Here is a 24,193-nt window from a genome sequence, read left to right as displayed (position 1 = left end):
CCCTCAGAAAGCACTAGAAAAGGTTACATTCCCATAGGTTAAGGGTGAAGTGGGCTATAACATGGAAAGAATTTCTGATGTGGTTAAATCAAAGGCTACAGCTAATTTTTCCACATACCAACTGTACTAATTAATGTATGTTCTCAAAAACATAATGGGTAAGGGATATGGAAACTTAGCAGCAAATATTGGCTCAACAATGAAACCCTCCACCAGTACTATTCTACTAATTTCTTAACTCCCCATAAGACTCTATATTTTTAGAATATTATAGGCTTCCTGTGCCTCTCACAGTTGGGAGGCCATAAACAATCACATGCGTAACTGCAGGAGCCTGAACAAACCTGTCAGGTTACTTAGAAAATCATCAGAGGGGTTTGGATTGGAACACTCTTATTATGCCCAGGAGAATTATTAACTAAAGCTCTAAGTTGTTTTCTTCAGAGAAAGGTGGTCGGTGATAGCCCTTGTTAATGTCAGAAGAGTGTAGTATAGCAGACAGTAAACAGACAGATTTTGGTTTCGGGGTAGATGCTCGGGCAGAGGACCCCTTGAGACCTGATCTGCCTTGCCTTGTCAGGCTCTTCCGCATGACCCTGTCATGGGTGGGATCTCCCTTGCTGGCTCCCGGCATCATGACATAGAAGAGTGTTGACTACTGCATTCCCAGTAAATGTCTCCAGAATCTCAACATTATGGCATGGGCACCATACTTTCTAAGTGTTTTCATCTCCTAACCCTTGGAAGGGCTCGTCTCATCATTAACCAATATCTCCATGAACAAAAACATCAAAGAATGTTGAGATAATTGAGGGAAAAAAAATCAGCTTCAATGATTGTCTGATGGAAAGAGATCATCTGCCACCAGATTCCACTTTATCCTATATCCAAATAGGGACTGGAATTTCCAGTTTGAAGGCTATTGTTATTTTCCACTGGAAAATATATTCTGTATTTTGCTTATCATTATCAACATTCCTCTATTTTCAATGTTGTCATTCTGATGGAAGAACTAGGAAGTATACATGAGGTCATTAATTTAATGAAGTCAAAGTCTCTGGATTTCTAATTTAGAAATATATTATTCACCTGACAGCATTCTTTTTTTGTGGATCTCAAATAAAACTTCTTCCCCACAGACTGGTGGGATCTGCAGGTTCATTCAAGATGGTCTTCAAAACTACATAGTCTGGAGAGACAACATAATCTGTTAAGCAAAGTAAGAAACATAATGATAAATGTTATTTTATCAGCATGGGATAAGAGAGGGAAAAAGTACTTATTTTGTGTCTTCTTTCCATCTGAGAATGAAATCTACATTCTCTTTAAATTTTTCACAAATTAATAATTGGAAGAGAGACAAAATAAAATAGTACTTTTACATTAATATTACAGAAGTAATGTAAATTAAATAGAATAAAGAGAAACTCAGTTTTTACTCTGATCCCTCTCTAACCAACTAACAAGAAAACACATTTCTTCCTTTGATTCAATTTATGTGAACTCATTACATTTTATTTAATTTTGCCCAGTTTTTCCCTACTACCTCCATTTTAAAATCATTCCAAAAAATCACCCCACCTCTTAAAATAGAATCTTTTCTCACTTTTAAGAATAAGACTTCTGTAATGAATTGTCAACATTCACTTTTTCCTCTTTCTCAAAACAAAGACAGCTTAGGTATCTGCTTTCCTACTCATCACCTGGAATTACTTTAGTGACTTCACCATTGCCTTCCAGCTTGAATTGAATAAATTATGTTCCATTCTCATCCAATATTACCTCTCAGAAATATTGAACATAATTCATTCATTCCTGATGCCTACAAATACATTTTGTTTTTACCTCAGAAACATTAAAAATGTAATGTTTTCTTCAAAATTCACAATCACCAGTATATGGAGTGGCTTTGGATATCTTGGCCTTGCTCTTTTCTCTTAAGCTTTTTTGTTTTGTTTTGTTTTGTTTTAACGTGGACCATTTTAAAGTCTTCATTGAATGTGTTACACTATTTCTCTTTTATGCTTTTTTTTTGTTTGTTTTTTACTCCAATGTATGTGGAATCATAGCTTCCAGATTATGGATCAAATTTGCACCCCACCCCCACCGAATATTGGAAGGTAAAGTCTTAACAACTGGCTGTCAGGGAAGTCCTTCTTTGCCTTGCTTTTGATATTAATAAGATGAAGTCTGAAAACTCCTTGTTAAGTATGATACAACTTGGGCTTTTCAGTACATATCTTTTATTTAATCAAAAAGTTTTCCTCTTTTTAAAATTGTTTTTATTATAAATTGACATAAAAAGTTATAAAATGATTTTCCATAATTTCTATGAATATTGGATAATTATATGATTTTTTATCCTTTTTTAATACTGTAAAGAAATATTTAACTTTGCTAAATTAAATCAAAAGTGTATCATTGGAATAAACATTCTTTGATTACTTATACGGTTTTAGAGCACTGTTACTGGTTAAGTTTTGTGTATAAATTTTAATATAAATTTATGAAGAAACTACATCCATAACTTTGTTTCTATTGCTATATATTACTTGTACAGTATGCACCTTTGACCTTACAAGTGCCTTGCAAATAAATTGTACGTCTTTCCTATTTTACTATATCTGGTCATACTTTGTATAATTCAAGAATTAAGAAACTTGTTCTTCTTCAGTAAAGAGAAACAATATAGATCCATTGTTTTTGACAGCATACTTACTTGTTAGGGGAATACAGTGGATTGGAGAGATTTGAATAGGAGGTTGATTTCTTTAATAAGTTTTCCTTGCTTATGTTTTAATTCTTTTGTGTTATTTTTTGTTTTCAAGTTTGTTAGCATATAGTATTTGTAATGTAAACATTATTTTAAGTTGAGTACATGCTATTCATTTCTAATAATCTTTGAAGGTCTGAATTTGGTTTAATTGTATCTCATTTCTAATTTCCCCTTAGTCAATTTTTTTACAAGAAATATATCTATTTGAATATTTTAAGTAACTTTTTGTTTTCCTTAATGCATATTTCATAGTTTTTCTTATTTTAATTGCATGAATTTCTGCTCTTGTTTATTTTCTTGTTTTGAGTTTACTTACTTGCTCTTTGTTTGGACTTTGTATCAAATATTTTCTTTATTATTACTAATTCTTTTTTGATAGAGGTTATAAAGCTAAACATAGAGAAAACTTCTTTGGATATATGCTTTAGACATATGATATTTTATCATGGAGTTCTTCAAATATTATTAATTTTTATAAATGTTTTTTCTCAAAAGTTAGTTGCATTATATTTTAGACTCTCCTCTAATTCTTCCTTTGTTATTAAGTTTCAGCTTTATTATAGCTAGATAATGTATTTTATTGAGAAGGTTTTTTGAGGGATTCAGATGTTATTTGGAACCCGATATACATTTACTTATAAGTTACACGTTTATTACACATCTTCCGGTCTTGTTAATAGATGTTATGTTCTCTTTGCTTGCTGTGGAATTTCATATCTGTTCACTGTTTATCCTTGCTAATCATGTTATTCATGGCTTTTTTTTCTCTTTTGCATCTTTCAAGTCTAAGGTCTAAACTCTGTAAAAAGTTTCTCCAATTACTATATCATTAAAATCATTATTTCTTTAAGCATTTTTAACTATATGTTTTTCTCTCCAACTAAAATGTAGGGCTTCCCTGGTGACTCAGTTGGTAAAGAATCTGCTTGTAGTGCAGGAGGCCACCTGCAATGTAGGAGACCTGGGTTTGATCCCTGGATCGGGACGATCCGCCGAAAAAGAAAATGGCAATCCATTCCAGAATTCTTGCTTGGGAAATACCATGGATGGAGGAGCTTGGTGGTCTACAGTCCATGGGGTAGCAAGCGTCAGACATGTCTGACTCTTTGCTCGGACAGAGTCTGAGCAAAATGTAATGAATGTCCCTAAAGGCAGAAAATTTTTCCTTCTTATTCAGTGTAACTACTGGGTCAGTTTATGTATGAATTTGGAATAGGCCTCAAAATAGGATTATGTTTGATTAATAGTGATTCTGATATAGTCTTGGCATTGTCCTTTGTAGAGATAAGATGAATGGAAAATGATAAGCACATGAATTCCAAGTTCAGTTCTACCACATACTGAGTGATGTCAGGCTTTGCTGATTTGTGCATGATTGTGCATGGCTGGTTGGGGTAGGACTCAGGTGAATGATTGAACTCTTCTTGAAGAGTTACCCAGAGAGAAAAAGCTACTCTGCAGCCTATCAGAGAGTTAGGGTACACTCTTTCTTCTCATTACTCAATGGAGATCAGACAATGTAAGTTAAGTGCAACATGGTGCAAGAATTTCAAGTCTGTTTTCAGGTAGTTTGTCATTTACTTATACTGAAAGCTCACCAAGCCAATTACTTTTGGATGCTCTTCTTTCATTTAAAATTGGACTGTTTCTAGAGGGACAAATTGAGAAAGAATCCCTCTGCAATTTCTGTATATATAAAATTAAAGTACATACACAAGGAGGAAGAGATGTCACATTCCACTTTTCCTTCAAAATTTTTTTTCAAAAGGCTTTCTATAAAAAGAAAGCTATTCTAAAACATAGATATTTCAACACATTTATGCTTGTTTTAATAAAAGTCCATTAAACTCAAATTAGGAAGTTAGCTAAATGACAAGACTTTAATACTTATCCCTCATTACAACATTCTCCTGGGTTTGACTATGTCAGTCTGACTTGGCCTTTAAAACTCCAGGGGATTGGCTTTCTTTCCATCACAGTAGGCCCCTTGAGTTTAACTCCATCTGTCTTAAAATCTAGAATCCATCTGTATTAGTTGTAAGCCAGTTGCTAGTATACTGAAATTCGACTATACCCAATACAAGTTGAGTACAATACTCCCTACTTAAGATGAGTCAAGTACAGTACCCCCACTGTAAGTACATTGTTGGGGCCAGAGCCAGTCTTTTCATCTTTTGCAGCAATTTGGGGTTGTCTTATAGAAGGATTCATTTGTGGTGGGAGTATCTGCATAATAATCCTTCAATGTCTCTATAGAAATTATGAAGTGCAGTCTGTGTGAAATTAACCTAAATATCGAAATATGTTATTGACCTTAACATGTCAAAATATTAGAATTTTCCATAATCACTATGTCCTGATATATAAAAAAATTATGGTAAAGTGTATTAATACCAACACTCTTTAGAGTCATATCTGGTGTTTTCTTAATTTTATTACTTTTCATCTGTAAAATTTTTCATGAAATTTTCCAAGCCCACATTTTAGCTGGCTGTATCTGAAGTCATCATGCCCCAATTCCACTGAGTTTCTGTGGATAATCATGCACTTGTTTTTCTTACCTTTTTGACTTCTAAGAAATATCATGGTATCAGACCTTGAAGGGTACTGTCTTGACTGAGGAAACAGATATTTAGGACCCCATTTAAATTGACTATATAAATATTTAATTGTCATTCTGCCTTAAAAGTATTTTAACTAAGGATTTTAATATAATTTAATTCTTCTCCCAACCCCTGTAGCTAGAAATGACTATTATTTTATAGATTAGAACAGAGGATCCTAGAGGCTTAATCAATTTTTCAAGTTCATAGGACCACATAGAGCTACATTTTCATCCAAAATGTTTGAATTTTTGCTGAACTGAAAGAATAACACATTCAAGCGTTTAATTGAAAGGACATAATTTCTCCTACTCTCTGGGCAAGATGTAATATTAATATTTAGCACATATCAGTGGATAAATAAACATAATCCAGTTTAAGAATACATTACACAGTTGTTCCAAACCATTTTTCATGTTTAAAAAGCTTTGTCCTAAAATTTTTTTGGTATTTTCATCTAGGTCATTACACTTTCTAAGCTGCAAGCTGGGAGTGTGTGTGTATGTTCTTACAAATCCATTACTTTTAGATCTCAATTATATTGAATAGGAATTGAGATGATGGGCACCCCATGGAATTCTCCAGGCCAGAATACTGGAGTGGGTAGTCTTCTCCAGGGGACCTTCCCAATCCAAGGATCGAACCAAGGTCCCCTGCATTGCAGGTGGATTTCTTCCCAGCTGAGCCACAAGGGAAGCCCAAGAATATTTGGAGTGCGTTGCCTATCCCATCTCCAGCATATCTTCTTGACCCAGGAATTGAACCAGAATCTCTCACATCGCAGGCAGATTCTTGACCAACTGAGTCATCAGGGAAGCCCTGTTCCTTAAATAGGTAATTTTAAAATTTTGCTGTTTAATGCATATTACAAAAGTTCCCTTTTTGCCTGGTTTAAATTTAATTTGTAAGAATAAATAGATAAAATCAAACATCTCACTGATATATCTTGCCACATTGATTTTTCATTTAAGATTTAAAATGTTTTTTTAATACACTTTATACTTTAGAGCAATTTAGTTCACAGAAAAATTTAGTAGAAAGCAGTTTCTCAAAAAATTAAAAATAAGTTTACCATATAATCCAGCAATTCCATCTTTGAATATATATCCAAAATAATTGTAAACAAGGTCTTGAATACATATTTGTACACCCATGTTTATAGCAGCATTATTCACAATAGCTAAAGCATAGAAGCATCCCCTGTCCATCAATCAATAAATGAATAATAGAAATGTGTTATACACACAAAATAAACACACACACACACACACACACACACACACACACACTGGAATGTTATTTATCCTTAAAAAGGGAGGGAATTCTGTAATGTGCTACAAAAAGGATAAAACTTGAAGACATGATGCCAGTAAGAAAAAGACAAATGCTCTGTGATTTCCACTCTGATATTTTGAAGGGTCAAAATCATAAAGATAAAAAATGTAATGGTCGTTTCTAGGGGATTTGAGGAGGAAAGAAAGTAGAGTTATTTTTTGACAGGTACAGAATTTCAGTTTTACAAGATGAAAAGAGTCAGGAGATGAATGATGGTAATGGTTATAGAAGGGAAATATATCTAATGGCACTGTACCCTTAAAAATAGTTAAGATAATAAATCTTGTTTTATGCCTATTTGGGGATTTCTCTGGTGGCTCAGATGGTAAAGATTCTGCCTGCAATGCAACCCTGGGTCTGGAAGATGCCCTGGAGAAGGGAATGTCTACTCACTCCAGTTTTCTTGCCTGGGAAACCCATGGACAGAGTAGCTGCAGTCCCAGGGGTTGCAACGAGTCGGACTCAAGAGTAGGACATGACTGATCAACTAACACTTTCACTTCTACGTCCATTTTACCCCCTTCCCCCCCAAAATGAGGGAAGACATAAAAATATCCAATATACCTTTTACACCCTACATAGTTTTCCCTTAATTTTTTAATGTAGTGAATTACAACTAATAAAATATTTTTGTTAGTTAAAAATAATTTTTTAAAATATTACGACTTTAAAATACTTTACAAACCCTAAATGTTCAATCTTGAGTCATAAAATGATTCATTTCATTATATAGCATTATAAAATTATTTTTACATGCCATGTCCCAGTTTTTTATCTTTGTTTTCAAATGAATACTTTCTTAGTATTTTATGACTCTCTAATAAAATCTTTCATTTCTTAGAGATTTCTTGTTAAATTTTTTAAAAATTCCAGTAGTTTATCATTTTATTCTTATTCTGTTTTCTCTCTTTATATTGAAGTTTGTTGCTATTGTTTAGTCACCAAGTCGTGTCTGACTCTTTTGTGACCCCATGGACTGTAGCCTGCCAGGCTCCTAGGTCTATGGGATTTCCCAGGCAAGAATTTTGGAGTGAGTTGCCATATCCTTTTCAGGGGAATCTTCCCGATCCAGGGATGAAACCCGCATCTCCTGTATTGGTAGGCAATTCTTTACCACGGAGCCACCAAGGAAGTCCATACTGAAGTTAGTTATTTTAATTCCTATATTAAGTAATTATTCTAAAGCACAAACATTTTTGTTTGTAATATACTCATTTAGGTTATAGATGTGTTAGATATCAGTTTAACTATATCTCAAGTTTTGTTTCTCATCGTTTTACTATTCATTACCTTTTGTGATTTTCATTATTATTTACATTTGATCCATTTATTATTTCATATTGTTACTAAATCTTTTCATATATATGCATTTATAACACTTTGTCTCTTTTATGGTATCGATTTTTAAAAAAAGTTTGATTTGTGATCTTTATTATGTTAATTCTTTTTTTTTCAAATTTTTATTGGAGTATAGTTGATTTACAATGTTCTGTTAGCTTCAGGTGTACAGCAAACTGAATCAGTTATACGTATATATAAAAGCGTTAGCGTGCAGTGGTGTCTGACTCTTTGCCACCCCATGGATTGGAGCCTACCAGGCTCCTCTGTCCCTGGAATTTTACAGGCAAGAATACTGGAGTAGTTTGCCATTTCCTCCTCCAGGGTATCTTCCCAACTCAGGTATCAAAACTACATCTTTCCTGAGTCTCCTGCATTGGCAGGTGGGTTCTTTAGCATTAACCCCACATGGGACAATACTAGATATGTGTATCCATTCTTTTTCAGATTTTTTTCCCAGTGGGTTATTAGAGATCATTGAGTAGAGTTCTCTGTGCTTTGAGCAGGTACTTGTTAGTTGCCTGTTTTATATATAGCGCTGTACTATCTTAGTCGTTCAGTCATGTCCGACTCCTTGGGACGCTATGGACTGTAGCCCACCAGGCTCCCAAGTTTGTGTGGAATCTCCAGGCAAGAATACTAGAGTGGGTTACCATGCCCTCTTCCAGGGGATCTTCACAACCCAGGGATCAAACCCAGGTCTCCCACATTGCAGGAGGATTCTTTACCATCTGAGCCACCAGGGAAGCCCAAGAATACTGGAGTGGGTATATCCTTTCTCCAGGATATCTTCCTGACCCAGGAATTAAACCAGGGTCTCCTGCATTGCAGGCAGATTCTTTACCAGCTGAGCCACCAGGGAAGCCCTTATATATAATATGTGTATTTTAATTCCAATCTCTCCATTTATTCCTTCCACCTACATTCCCCTTTTAAGTGCCTATAAAGCTTGATTTCAAGATCTTTGAGTCTGTCTCTGTCTTGTAAATATATATCCATTCTTTTTTACTTCTCATTTATAATTAGAACATGGCTTACTTTTATGCTTAAAATGCTCTGTAATCTCATATTTTTTCATGTAGGTTTATACATAAATTTTTTGGTACAAAATTGCTGTTAGTGCTGTCAAATCTATATCATTGCCCATTTAGGATTCATTTTAAGAAATAGTAATATTTTAAAATTTCTTACTGTAATTTTGACTTTTTAATTCTCTACTTGTATTTCTTTCAGGTTGAAGTTATATGTTTAGATTCAGGCAAGGCACAAGTATTATATTGTTTTGTTGAAGCCTTCCTCTCATCATTGTGTAGCTATCATTTTAATTGAATTATTTTCTCTAAATTATCCAATGTTGATATCACTAAATAGTTTTACTTAATAAGAATATTTTTTCATTCTATATATTTGTTTTCAAACTTTATATCTTAAGTGATATTTAAAATAAATACTACATAACTTTTTAAAATTTAACCTCAGAAAGCCTATTTTAATCAACAAGCATACTCCATAGCAATTATTGTGTTTAGAGATATGTGTGAGTTGTCTTTTTTGTGTTTTTTCTAATATTCATGGTTTTATTCTTGACTTCATTTGGCTTTGTTAAAATATTCATTATTTCTTCTAACCCTTGATTGTTTGACATGATTATTTCTGCTCCCCCCACCCTACCATTGTTCTTTTACATATTTAACATATTCACCTGCCAACGGCTCTAACCTCCTCTTGAATAATACAAAAAATCATGGACATGTAAACTGTATAAGCCTCCTCCAGTATTTATTAACATAACTAATATATACTGAGTGCCTGTTCAGTGCCAGTCTCTCAAAATAAACCAGTAATATAAATGGCAAATACATCATGCCTTGGTTTCTTCAGGAGATATGTATACTAACTTAATGATCTAGGCTTTAATACACATCTTTTTTTCTTTCTTTAGACAATAAAAACAGGCTTTCTAATTGCTCATTTTAGTAAAGTGAAAGCTATTTCATTGCTCTAAATTGATGAAGCAATCTCACTATTAAGAACCCATATATCATGCTTGAGATCATTTTCCTGTTCAGATTTGGGTGTTAAAAAGCCAGATGGAAGTCATTGTAACATTTGCCTATAGAGTATCTCTCTAGATTACTATGGGATCTTGACAGTTTTAGAAAGATGTATTAAATTTATCCCTTCATTTCAAACTCAAATATTTTTGATCTGATGTTTAGAATATTTAGTAAAACACTGTTTGCTGTATTTCATTAAGAATTAAAAACTTATAGTTCCATCTTCTTCTTTAGTTTCCAGAATCTGTTATGTTTTGAATAGAACAGAATGCCATTATCTGGGTTAAGCTAAATATACCACCAAGTTTACATCAACACTGTTCCTCTGTTTAAACTATAACTTTCAACAAAATTTTAAAAATATCCTTTATTTATATCTTTAATATATGAAATTCTTAAAAGAAAGTAAATAATAATTAACACATCTGGTATAAATACATAGTAACAGTATTGTTTCAATTTTAAAATAACGCTAATTAAATACCATATGTAGGAAGGGTATTAGATACGGAGTTACTTGATTTTAGCGGAACTTCTGAAAAAATATTTACCTCAAACTCACTAGTTTGGTTAGTTTCTTTTATTTGTTTTTATGTCTGCTTTAATGGTTATAATATGAATGTCTGCAGTACTCTAAGAAGCAAATAGATGTTGGAATAGGGAAAAATTACTCAAAAGAAGAGACAACTGGGTTTAAACATACTAAGATTTCCAAGCCATTTTTCTCTCTTTCATGGTTGCTTCATTTTACACAGAATGTTAACATTTTAGACATGGTTTTCCTTGCTATAAAACAGATATGCTACATGAACTCATTTATTTTAATTCAAAGTAATGACATTTCTGACTACTTTATAATCTCTCAAATCCTCGAAAAGTAGGTTTATAAAAAATTTTATTATATATAGCCTAATATTTTATCTAAAATGACTACATGCATAAAATCCACTACTCTGAGTCTATGTATTTGGTCTCTAAAGAAGACAACCCATTAGCAAAGTCAGTCAAGAAACAGACTAATTTCAGAGGACTTTCATCTTGTCCAACTTCCATGACTTACAAGACTGAAGATCATGACAAGGTCCTGATTTCCTTTAATGTTCTATTCTTCTACTATGAGAAGGTGGAAAAATATGACTTGCCTTTATATCATTTTTCTGATCATTAGCCCAAGTTGACAATAAAGAATGTGTTACCACAGTTCCTGTTTCATTACAAATGTCCAAGAAATGTTAGTGCTATAATGAGAATAATAAAGATAATGAATTCTCCTTTGATGTTCTTTGATATTATAATATCTTTGATATTATGAACCTGGATAATGCCTTTTTAAATATTGTCAGTCAGAGAAATTATTAAGAAAAGTAACTCTCTACTTTGTCACTTAGTGAAGTTCCAGGATCTCAGCAACTCCAACAGCTCAAAGTTCCAGGTCTCTGAGTTCATTCTTTTGGGATTCCCAGGCATTCACAGCTGGCAACACTGGCTATCGCTGCCCCTGGCTCTGCTCTACCTCTTAGCTCTCAGCGCCAACATCCTTATCCTGATCATTATCAATAAGGAGGCAACATTGCACCAGCCTATGTATTATTTCCTGGGCATCCTGGCTGTGGTAGACATGGGTCTGGCTACCACCATCATGCCCAAGATTTTGGCGATCTTGTGGTTTAATGCAAAAGCCATCAGTTTCCTTTGGTGCTTTATACAGATGTATGCTATACACTGTTTTGTGGCCATGGAATCAGGCATCTTTGTTTGCATGGCTATAGATAGATATGTAGCCATTTGTCGACCACTACACTATCCATCGATAATTACTGGCTCCTTTGTGGTCAAAGCAACTGTGTTCATGGCACTCAGAAATAGCCTGACTACTATCCCAATTCCTGTGTTTGCAGCTCAGAGACAGTACTGCTCAAAGAACCAAATTGAGCACTGTCTTTGCTCAAATCTTGGAGTCACTAGCCTATCTTGTGATGATGACAAGACAGTCAAGAGTATCTACCAGCTACTTCTGGCCTGGACACTCATGGGAAGTGATTTGGGTTTGATTATTTTATCATATGCATTGATACTTCAATCTGTATTGAAGTTGAACTCAGCAGAAGCTGCATCCAAGGCCTTAAGTACCTGCACTTCCCACCTCATCCTAATTCTTTTCTTCTACACAGTCATTATTGTCATTTCTATCACCCACAGTGCAGCAATGACAGTTCCCCTCATCCCAGTTCTACTCAATGTACTCCATAATGTTATTCCTCCTGCCCTCAATCCCATGGTCTATGCACTCAAGAACAAGGAGCTCAGGCAGGGCTTATATAAAGTTCTTAAACTGTACTTCAAAGGCAACTAACTTGGAGAGGATGCTCACCTTTGAAATTTTCCTACATCTGTGTTCATTACATTCTCCAGGACTGCAGATGACAGAAGAACTAAGGAATTCTAACTGTTTTTGATTAATATAAGGAATCACATGCAATTAATGAAATTTCAAAAAAGGGGGTGAAACTAATACTTTCTCATGTTTGTCAAGAAAGGCCTTCATCCAAAAGAAAAAAAATGAATAATAGCACAATTATGCAGATTGAATCAAGGAAGCCAGGGTGAGACAAATAGAATATACATTTCATTTTTGGATCTTGCTGCCCTGACTAGAAATTCTGGACAATGTTACATAGGGATGGTTAGAGTAGATATCTGACAATCTTTTTAATGAGTGTGTAACCCATGGACAGGGAGGCCTGGCATGCTGCGATTCATGGGGTTACAAAGAGTTGGACACGACTGAGCGACTGAACTGAACTGAACTGAACCCATGTACATTTCATGCAGTTACTAATAGAGTACAACTTTAGGCATTTGCATCTTTGCTTTCTAATGTGTCTTCTATTCTTCAAATGGAAAACGGACTCCAATAGACATTTCTATAAAGATGTGCAACATCCAACAAACTTATGAAAAGTTGCTGAGCATCACTGAATTCAAATCAAACCACAAGATGCCACTGTATAAAATAAAATGGCTGTATTTTTCAATTTAACAGAGATTGGCAATTTTCTGGAAACATTAGACTTCTTGTGTATACTGCTGCTGCTGCTAAGTCACTTCAGTCGTGTCCAACTCTGTGCGACCCCATAGATGGCAGCCCACCAGGCTCCCTCATCCCTGGGATTCTCCAGGCAAGAACACTGGAGTGGGTTGCCATTTCATTCTCCAATGAAAGTGAAAAGTGAAAGAGAAGTCGCTCAGGCGTGTCCAACTCCTAGCGACCCCATGGACTGCAGCCTACCAGGTTCCTCCGTCCATGGGATTTTCCAGGCAAGAGTACTGGAGTGGGGTGCCGTTGCTTTCTCCGTCTTATATATACTAGAGGGTATGTAAAAATCACATTGAGCTGTGAGAAACTTAGACAATTACACAAAGTTTGAAACACAATTACTATATGACGGAAGTTCAACTCCTAAGTATATAATCAGAATAACTTAATACAAGAGTAGCAATAAAATTTATACACAAATGTTCATAGCATCATTATTAGTGAAAAATTGGAAAGAATTTAAATATTCACCATTTGTTTAATGGATAAACAAAGTGAAGCATACCCATAGTGAGGATTATTATTCATTCATGAAAGGATGAAGTACAGATGTATGACCTTTCACAGATGAACTTTGAAAACACTATGGTAATTTTAAAAAAGCAAACACTAAAGGCTACTGCAATATGATTTCAATTACATCAAATCAATTACTGAATCAAAAAACATATTAGATGTTGGAAGGGATCAGAGGAATAGATCAATAGGTAGTGACTGATTAATGGTTATGGAGTTTTCTTTTCATGCAACTGAAATGTCCTGAAATCAGATATTGGTGATGATTCACACCATTTTAAAAGTACTAAAAGGCACTTAATATTACATTTCAGAGGTTTAAATGATAACCATTTATGGCTTGTGTATTCCACTTCGATAAAAAAAGATAAAGTGTAACAAACTCTCTGTGAAAATTTTTCTCCTGTTTCAATCTCTATATATACACACAATTAAATTATTAATTAAATTGTGTAAATATATATGATGCACGTTGATTTAATCATAAAATTCCTGAACAATCATTATTTAAATTAAGTATCATATTCTGTAAATTAAAATAGAAGACTTTATGTTTCAAAATTGTTTTATCCAAATATTGTCTCAACATATACAGAAAATGCATATATAGAAATGAGGGGAGAATGAATATAGGTATGTATGTATAACTGAGTTCCTTCACTGTCCACCTAAAACTACCAGGTCAGGAAGCAACAGTTAGAACTGGACATGGAACAACAGGCTGGTTCCAAATAGGAAAAGGAGTACGTCAAGGCTGTATATTGTCACCCTGCTTATTGAACTTATATGCAGAGTACATCATGAGGAACGCTGGACTGGAAGAAACACAAGCTGGAATCAAGATTGCTGGGAGAAATATCAATAACCTCAGATATGCAGATGACACCACTCTTATGGCAGAAAGTGAAGAGGAGCTAAAAGCCTCTTGATGAAAGTGAAAGAGGAGAGCAAAAAAGTTGGCTTAAAGCTCAACATTCAGAAAACAAAGATCATGGCATCTGGTCCCATCACTTCATGGGAAATAGATGGGGAAACAGTGGAAACAGTGTCAGACTTCATTTTTTTGGGCTCCAAAATCACTGCAGATGGTGACTGCAGCCATGAAATTAAAAGATGCTTACTCCTTGGAAGAAAAGTTATGATCAACCTAGATAGTATATTCAAAAGCAGAGACATTACTTTGCTGACTAAGGTCCGTCTAGTCAAGGCTATGGTTTTTCCTGTGGTCATGTATGGATGTGAGAGTTGGACTGTGAAGAAAGCTGAGCACCGAAGAATTGATGCGTTTGAACTGTGGTGTTGGAGAAGACTCTTGAGAGTCCCTTGGACTGCAAGGAGATCCACCCAGTCCATTCTGAAGGAGATCAGCCCTGGGATTTCTTTGGAAGGAATGATGCTAAGGCTGAAGCTCCAGTACTTTGGCCACCTCAGGCGAAGAGTTGACTCATTGGAAAAGACTCTGATGTTGGGAGGGATTGGGGGCAGGAGGAGAAGGGGACGACCCAGGATGAGATGGCTGGATGGCGTCATGGACTCGATGGACGTGAATCTGAGTGAACTCCGGGAGATGGTGATGGACAGGGAGGCCTGGAGTGCTGCAATTCATGGGGTAGCAAAGAGTCGGACACGACTGAGCGACTGAACTGAACTGAACTGAACTGATACTCCAATACAAAATATTTTTGATGTTAAAAAAAAAATTTAACAAGAAATATATCCGAAGTTGCCTGTATGTTATATAATTTGAATGTGAATGAGTGTCAAATAAACCTTCTGAAATATCATTAGTACTTTTAACTTCTGTCTTACATATCCTTACAAGGAAAGAAAAAAACACTTCAATAAATTTCAAAGTATCTAATATTCATTAAAGCTAAATTGTGTTCATGCTCACTCCCCCATATATGACTTGTATGCCAGCACGCAGATATAAATACATACAGATAAATTTATTCTCTAACTTGTGTGTCACTTTATAAATGGTAAGAATGGGAAGCTTTCACTTCTTTTCCTTCTCCAATAGGTGTTAGCTTAAATCCAATGCCAGCACCTGTATCACAAGTGCTTTACAATATTCCATTGGGATACATAATACATTTGAAAATATATTTAGTTCAAAGGTACAAATATCAAGAGATTTAGTAGTTGAGGACTGTGAAAGTACATATAGTGTAGAATCATGACATTTTTTTTTTACTAATATCCTGAACACCTGGACCAGATTGCATTCAGCCCACTGTTTTGCTTCAGAAACTAAGGTATGCAAAAGCAGGAATAGAAACAGGGTTTTTGCTTAGGCAGAAGATAATTTTTGGATGTACATTAATTGATTATTAACTTCACAGGACTGAAGGTTTGATTCCATCTACCTATTAGAAGGCAGAAGCAAATATTGGACTTAAATCGAAAAATGTTTATTTCTCCAATTCACAGATTGCAATGTAGTGTAATTTTCCATGGTTATTATGAATATGTAGCTCTTTTTCAAAGTAAATAGGAATCCAAATCTGTAGTGGTAAATATCAAGCTAGAATCACACTCATGACCAGAGCAATGGGACTACAGCAGGAGGGTTCTTGAGCATGATCACAACACTTGCCATTCACCTACCTTCCATTGCTCCCCAGAAAAGAATCTCTTTCACTTACTTTATTTCTAGAGATACATATTTGTGACTGCATTTAATCCATTTTAGACAGGGAAACCTACTAGGAGAAATAAACCTCGTGTTCGAAAAAAAACATGGGATGTAAAATTGAGGACTAACTAGTGAGGAAGCAAACATTTTCTATGGAGTTTAGAAATAGGAATAGTCAACAGGTGACAATAATTGTACTCATAATAAGTAGCCATGTTCTTGAGTTGATGTAAAAACTTAATACACTTGTCTCCTACAGAATAGTATGAGCCCATTTTCCTTGTAGAAAAATTAAGCTATAATGTATTGAAATCATTTTAAATTTATTTTGGAAAAACCTAACATAATTATGGTCGGTACTACAATATTTGGTGTAAGTTTGGATTTTAACTGAGTGTTTTTGCAAATGGGACCTATACTTCTCATGTAACAATAAATCTAGTTTCAATAATCAACACTAGAACTATCAAAAGGAAATATGAATGACAAAATAGATACTTAGCTCATATTAGGAGCTATATCCTTAGGAGCAGAGCAGAAGTGAACTCAGTCATGTTTGCTATTCTCGATTTGTGGGTATCTATGATTTCCCTACTTACTTCTTTTGCTTGGACATATATAGTTAAGAGTTGACTATTCACAATATTGTAAAGCAATTCTCCTCCAATTAAAAGAAAAGAGTTGACTATTCAAATATATTGAGAGGAAGAAATGAGTAACAATACTATTTTTTCAACAACTATTAAAATCTGTATACACTAGTCAAATAGGTATCAATAATACATTTCACAGTCTATTCTATGCCATAATAATCAATTATAATGTGTGAAAATATATTTGTAACTGCGTATATATATATATATGAATTATTACAGTTTTGTTCATTAATGACAACTTTCAAAGAAATGTGGAAAATATAACTGAATAGAAACATTAGGAGCAAACTTACAAACCTGATAAGAAATAAATCTGATAACAATTTTGGTATGTAAGGAAACACATTCTTATAAACTCATATGATTCTTTGTCAAAAATCCTAATTGCAAGGCCTTTGTTAAGCTTCAAGATTATTAGTTTCAGTCAAAATCAGTGTTGCTAAATAGGAATGCTGCTGCTGCTGCTAAGTTGCTTCAGTTGTGTGCGACCCTACGAACAGCAGCCCACCAGGCTCCTCTGTCCACGGGATTCTCTAGGCAAAAATACTGGAGTGGGTTGCCATTTCCTTCTCCAAGGCATGCATGCATGTTAAGTCACTTCACTCGTGTCCAACTCTGTGCAACGCTAAGGACAGCACCCCACCAGGCTCCTCTGTCTGCAGAATTCTCCAGGCAAGAACCCTGGAGTGGGCTGCCATTTCCTTCTCCAGATAGGAATGAGGTTCAATTAATGTTATGATTGCATTAAGTGAGTTCCCCACCTTTAATATTTGCATTGTATGGGGACTTCCCTGGTGGCTCAGACAGTAAAAAATCTGCTTGCAGTGAAGGAGACCCAAGTTTGATTTCTGGGTTGGGAAGATCCCCTGGAGAAGGGCATGGCAACCCACTCCAGTATTCTTGCCTGGAGAACCCCATGGACAGAGGAGCCTGTCCAGCTACAGTCCGTGGGGTCACAAAGAGTCAGACATGACTGAGTGACTAACGCACTAACTCACTTGCCACCTTTAAATTTTCTACCATGTACTGATAAAGTGAACAAAATAATTTCAATTTATTCTTCTATTTTGCTTGTGGGCAGCAACAAGAGACAGAGAAATTAAGCAACTTGATACAATGAGGTTAAACTGCTGTGTGTAAAGTATCTCATCTATTGTTTCATGAAGTTGATCTTGGTCCACTATTTATTGAGTTGGCCAAAAAGTTGGTTCAGGTAGTGCATATATTATTCAATACAGCTCTGGATGAATATGAAAAATGTGTCTTTTATTTTTACTTAAAACCAAATGAATTCTTTGGCCAACTCAATACTAGTTTGGATTTCTATTTTGTATTTTGTAATATTTCTTCCTTAATTTGTGGGTATGTTTTTAGTGTATTCATGTAATTTTTGTTTAATTAGTATAAATTTTGTTTCCAAAAATTTTGAGCATTTTCAGTTTATTATTTTCTTTGCACTGTCCTTATGATTCATATATATATGTACATATATATATATACACACATTTTATTGCATAAATATTTGCATATAATCAAGGGCTTCCCAGGTGGCACTAGTGGTAAAGAACCTGCCTGCCACTGCAGGAGACCTGAGATGCAGTTTTGATCCCTGAGTCAGAAAGATCTCCTGGAGAAAATGGCATGGCAACCCACTCCAGTAGTCCTACATGGAGAATCCCATGGACCGAGGAAGCTCGAGGCTACAGTTCACAGGGCCGCAGAGTTGACACGACTGAAGCGACTTGGCTTGTATGCGTGCAGTGTAAAATGCCACCAATTTGTAGTGTTGTTTTACCAACTGAACTTTATTTTTAAATCCAACTATCTGTTTTGACTGCTGCCTCATTTGTTACCTTCTTTTTGAAATTCTTTTGTTATCTATTTTGTGATGAGGAATTTTTTTAGATTTAAGTTTTCTCTTGTCTTACGAAGTAGAATTTATACTTCTGTTTCTTCCTTTTATACTTTGAAAAAATAATATTTAAATACATGTTTAAATACTTAGAATGGCATTGAGACTTGTATATTATCATATGTGAAATGGATCGCCAGTCCAGATTTGATGCCATGATACAGGGTGCTTGGGGCTGGTGTGCTAGGATGACCCAGAGGGATGGGATGGGGAGAGAGGTGGAAGGGGGGTTCAGGATGGGGAACACATGTACACCCATGGCAGATTCATGTCAATGAATGGCAAAACCAAGAAAATATTGTAAAGTAATTAGCCTCCAACAATAAATTAATTAATTAATTCTAAAAAATAAAAAAGAAATTATGTTTTGTACTATGTAAGTATAAATATAATTCAAAAATCCTTAAAACTCTGAGATAAATTAATTACTGATTAATCATTTGGTAGCTAGATTTTTTAAAAATTGAATTTTAAAACATTGATTAATAAAAGCATAATTTTAAGTTCAAATAAATAAATACTTAGAGTGGAGTGCAATAGTTCTTAAAGTTTCATGAAATTTGAATCATTAGTTCAGGAATCTATTATTCACTCAAAAAATTATTGATATTTAAAGTGTGACGTGTTGCTATACAATGCAAGTGAGTTAGTTGCTCAGTCATATCCGACTCTTTGTGACCCCATGGACTGTAGCCCAACAGGATCCTCTGTCTGTGGGATTCTCTAGGCAAGAATACTGGAGTGGTTGCCATACCCTTCTCCAGGGTATCTTCCCCACCCAGTAATCAAACTTGGGTCTCTTGCATTGCAGGCAGATTCTTTACTGTCTGAACCACCAGGGAAATCCCCACACAATGCATCAGTTCAGTTCAGTTGCTCAGTCGTGTCCAACTCTTTGCGACCCCATGAATCACAGCATGGCAGGCCTCCCTGTCCATCACCAACCCCCGGAGTTCACTCAGGCTCATATCCATCGAGTCAGTGATGCCATCCAGCCATCTCATCCTCGGTCGTCCCCTTCTCCTCCTGCCCCCAATCCTTCCCAGCATCAGAGTCTTTTCCAATGAGTCAACTCCTCATATGAGGTGGCCAAAGTACTGGAGCTTCAGCTTTAGCATCATTCCCTCCAAAGAAATCTCAGGGCTGATCTCCTTCAGAGTGGACTGGGTGGATCTCCTTGCAGTCCAAGGGACTCTCAAGAGTCTTCTCCAACACCACAGTTCAAAAGCATCAATTCTTCAGCACTCAGCTTTCTTCACAGTCCAACTCTCACATCCATACATGACCACAGGAAAAACCATAGCCTTGACTAGGCGGACCTTTATTGGCAAAGTAATGTCTCTGCCTTTCAATATGCTATCTAGGTTGGTCATAACTTTTCTTCCAAGGAGTAAGCGTCTTTTAATTTCATGGCTGCGGTCACCATCTGCAGTGATTTTGGAGCCCCCCAAAATAAAATCTGACACTGTTTCCACTGTTTCCCCATCTATTTCCCATGATATATAAATATAAATACAATAAGTTCAAATATTAAGATTTTGCTTAAATTCTGGTGGATCCAAGTTGTCAGTTCTTTTTATACTATGATGCTAAATAGTATGATGCTAAAATAGAAAGAGATATTGATCCATTGACAAATATATTCCTTACCTATGATGCCTGCTTCTTTTTTATTTACATCATGTTAAGTAGTTTAAAGAATGATTCCCTGTCCTCTCTGAGATAAAGTTGATATTCCAAAATAAAGTGGTGCTTGAAGTTACAGTGGTTGTAGGAGGGCACAAAATAAGATAGAAAACTGCAATTAACAAAGCAAAAAATAGCAGTGAACTTGAGAAGAAAGCAGAGCACAGTAACAGAAGAAAAAAACTGATCTAGCATGCCCTAAGACCATTTTCCTTTTCCTTTTTAAATTCTCCAGATATCCTCCAAAATTTTGCTTAGTTTCATTTCTACCTACTCTTATATGACTTCAAGAATGTATAGCACAAGAAAGGTCTTTGAAGGGCACTCTTATTAAGCAGTTCATACCATGTTACTTTACTATTTCCAAAAAAGTTGCTTTTTGCAATATCTAAATTGTCCTCTTTTGTTGTGAATATATAAAGATAAAACAGGGTTGTAGGTAGAAAAATTAACAAGTAACAACTTTATATCCCTGATTCATCTACTATTTTAAACAAAGCTAACTATACTCTTAGTGTATAGTTGGACTGTACTATAAGTATATATAGTAACATGATGGACAAAGTTTAATTTAACATATACTGTGTTAAATTAATTTATGTTATGTTGTTTAACATAGTATATGTTAAATTTGTTTAACATAGTATATGTTAAATTTATTTAACATAGGGAAAAATTTAACATATACTATGGATGCAAATATATCAGATGTGATAAAGTCCAAGGATGAGGCATCATTAAAATTGACAAGGTGAATCAAATTTTTATATTTAACTGTGAGATCATGTCCCTCTACTACTCAATATTAAGAACATGAGAAGCCAATCACATATTTCTCTAGGATGCATATTGGTAGATTATTTTCTGGGAAAAATGCAAATCCCTCAGGGAGAGAATCCACTAGGAAATAAGAATGTTAACAGTGCTATAAAGGAGATCTTACAGGAGCACACAAAGTAAATCCAACCAATTAATGAGACTCTCTCATCATCTGGAGTTTCAAATCAACTTACTAAGGACTCTTTGTGAATTAATCATCAAAGAACATATGACATTTGAAAAATAGTTCCAACATTAAGATTAAAAACCATGCAAGCTATAAAAATAAACTATTAAAATTTAGATGTTATTAAAATAATATATATATAAAAGAATTGTTATATTTGTCTAAATATATACCTTTTTAAATCTACCTTCTTCATTATCTTATTATAAGCATAATGGAATGGTATCACTTGGATTAGAATGAATATATTTTCCAGGACTATATTCACACTATTGTTCTGTACATACTATTATTTTGAACCACATTTTTCAACATTTTATGTCCTGATAATACATCCCTAATATTTAACTTATTGAAAGCATATAAAGAAATAAATAATAGACATTTAGGAGAAACAGACCATGAAATCTGTTTCCCCCTTTTCAGTAAAATGTATAAGTGATTAATAAATTTTGATAGATAAGCACTACCAATTCAAGTAATTTGATTTTCAAAATCTTTACCTCAAACTAATATTTTAATGCTTGCTTTATTCTTTGTAGTTTGGCTATCTGAGAGTGCTCCAAGAATCAAAACTATAACAAGTAGGAAAAAGTTACTGAAAACCAGAATTAATTGGTTTTGAATAACGAGATATTCCTAAATCACATTTCTTTTTTATTTTTACAGTTTTGGACAAGTCATTAGCAAATTTTGATAAAAGCTTCCTCACTTAAAATGTGCAACTAAATTATTTCATACATTTCAGTTAAAATTAAATGAGACACAATATTATTTAACAAAATCTCAAATCCTTGAAATAAGAGTTATTTTCATTATCATATATTCTGGTCTCTTACTTAAATATCTCCAAGCACAGAAATTTCTATATGCATTGCATATATTAAGTTTCTAATAATTCAACAAAACAAATTCAAGAGTGCAGGCTGTGATATCAGAAGGCTACAACTTCTCCAGCTTTCATGACTTATAGGCTGAAGATAATCTCCAAAGTCATGATTTTCTCTTAAGTTCTGTTCCTCACTTATGAGAAGATGAAAACAATACAAACTAACTTATGGTATGAAGTTTATGTTTCGATAAATAATTTAACACATGATGTGTTAAAATAGTTTCTGTTTAATTAGAAATATCCAAGGAATGTTGGATACTTCTAATCTGCCTGCAAAGCAAGAGACCCAGGTTTAATACCCCAGTCATGAAAATCCCCTGGAGAAGTGAATGACTACCCACTCCAGTATTCTTGCCTGGAGAATTTTATGGACAGAGGAGCCTGGTGGGCTACAGTCCATGGGGTCGCAAAGAGTTGGACACGACTGAGTGACTAACACTCTCAAAAACCTTTCATTTTCAAGGAATGTTAATGCTAGAATTAGTGTTGAAAAAGACAATTCCCCTACAACACCTACAAAACCATGAATGCAGCTTCTTCAAACACTGTCAGAGAGTATTAAGAATAGTAACCTTGAATGTTTTTCTTCTTAGTGAATTATGTCCCAGGATCTCGGAGATTTCAACAGCTCAAAGTTTCAGGTCTCTGAGTTCATTCTGATGGGATTCCCAGGCATTCACAGCTGGCAACACTGGCTATCCCTGCCCTTGGCTCTGCTCTACCTCTTAGCTCTCAGTGCAAACATCCTTATCTTGATCATCGTCAATCAGGAGGCAACACTGCACCAGCCTATGTATTATTTCCTGGGCATCCTGGCTGTGGTTGACATGGGCCTTGCTACCACCATCATGCCCAAGATTTTTACCATCTTGTGGTTCAGTGCAAAGACCATTGGTCTCCCTGAGTGCTTTGTACAGATGTATGCCATACATAGTTTTGTAGGAATGGAATCAGGCATTTTTGTCTGCATGGCTATAGATAGGTATGTGGCAATTTGTCAACCACTATGTTATTCATCAGTAATCACCAAATCTTTTGTGGTCAAAGCTACTGTGTTCATGGCACTCAGAAACAGCCTGACTACCATCCCAATTCCTGTGTTGGCAGCTCAGAGACACTATTGCTCAAAAAACCAAATTGAGCACTGTCTGTGCTCTAATCTTGGTGTCACTAGTCTATCCTGTGATGACAGGACAGTCAACAGTGTTTACCAGCTACTTCTGGCCTGGATAGTCATGGGGAGTGACTTGGGTTTGATTCTTGTATCCTATGCTTTGATATTTCACTCTGTACTGAAACTGAACTCAACAGAAGCTACATCCAAGGCCCTGAGTACCTGCACTTCCCACCTCATCCTAATCCTATTTTTCTACACAGTCGTTATTGTCATTTCAATCACCCATAGTTCAACAATGACGTTTCCCCTCATCCCAGTTCTACTCAATGTACTCCACAACGTCATTCCTCCTGCCCTCAATCCTATGGTCTATGCACTCAAGAACAAGGAGCTCAGACAGGGCTTATGTAAGCTCCTTAAGCTGGACTTCAAAGGCAATTAACTTGGAGAGGATGCTCAACTTTGTAATTTCCCTATGTATATATTCATTATATTTTTTGAAGATAATAGATAAAGAAGAACTAAGAAACACTAATATTTTTCAGTTAGTTTAAGGAATCAGTG

At 35.0% G+C, this 24,193-nt stretch overlaps 2 protein-coding genes across 2 annotated transcripts; both read left to right on the top strand.

The window, feature by feature from the left end:
- Window positions 1-154: 154 nt before the first annotated feature.
- LOC101117105 (putative olfactory receptor 56B2) lies at window positions 155-12,462 on the top strand. Its single transcript, XM_027979854.2, has 2 exons — window positions 155-158; window positions 11,498-12,462. The coding sequence occupies exons 1-2, from the start codon at window positions 155-157 to the stop codon at window positions 12,460-12,462; spliced, it is 969 nt and encodes a 322-aa protein (XP_027835655.1).
- Window positions 12,463-23,111: 10,649 nt separating this feature from the next.
- On the top strand, window positions 23,112-24,071 carry LOC101116860 (putative olfactory receptor 56B2). Its single transcript, XM_004016633.2, has one exon. It carries the CDS (start codon window positions 23,112-23,114, stop codon window positions 24,069-24,071), a length of 960 nt encoding a protein of 319 aa, XP_004016682.2.
- Window positions 24,072-24,193: the final 122 nt, after the last annotated feature.

This window comes from Ovis aries, chromosome 15 (genome assembly GCF_016772045.2).
Source record: "Ovis aries strain OAR_USU_Benz2616 breed Rambouillet chromosome 15, ARS-UI_Ramb_v3.0, whole genome shotgun sequence".
Lineage (NCBI taxonomy): Eukaryota > Metazoa > Chordata > Mammalia > Artiodactyla > Bovidae > Ovis > Ovis aries.
The sequence above is the reverse complement of the archived record's forward strand: the minus strand, read 5'-3'. Positions and strand labels throughout refer to the sequence as shown.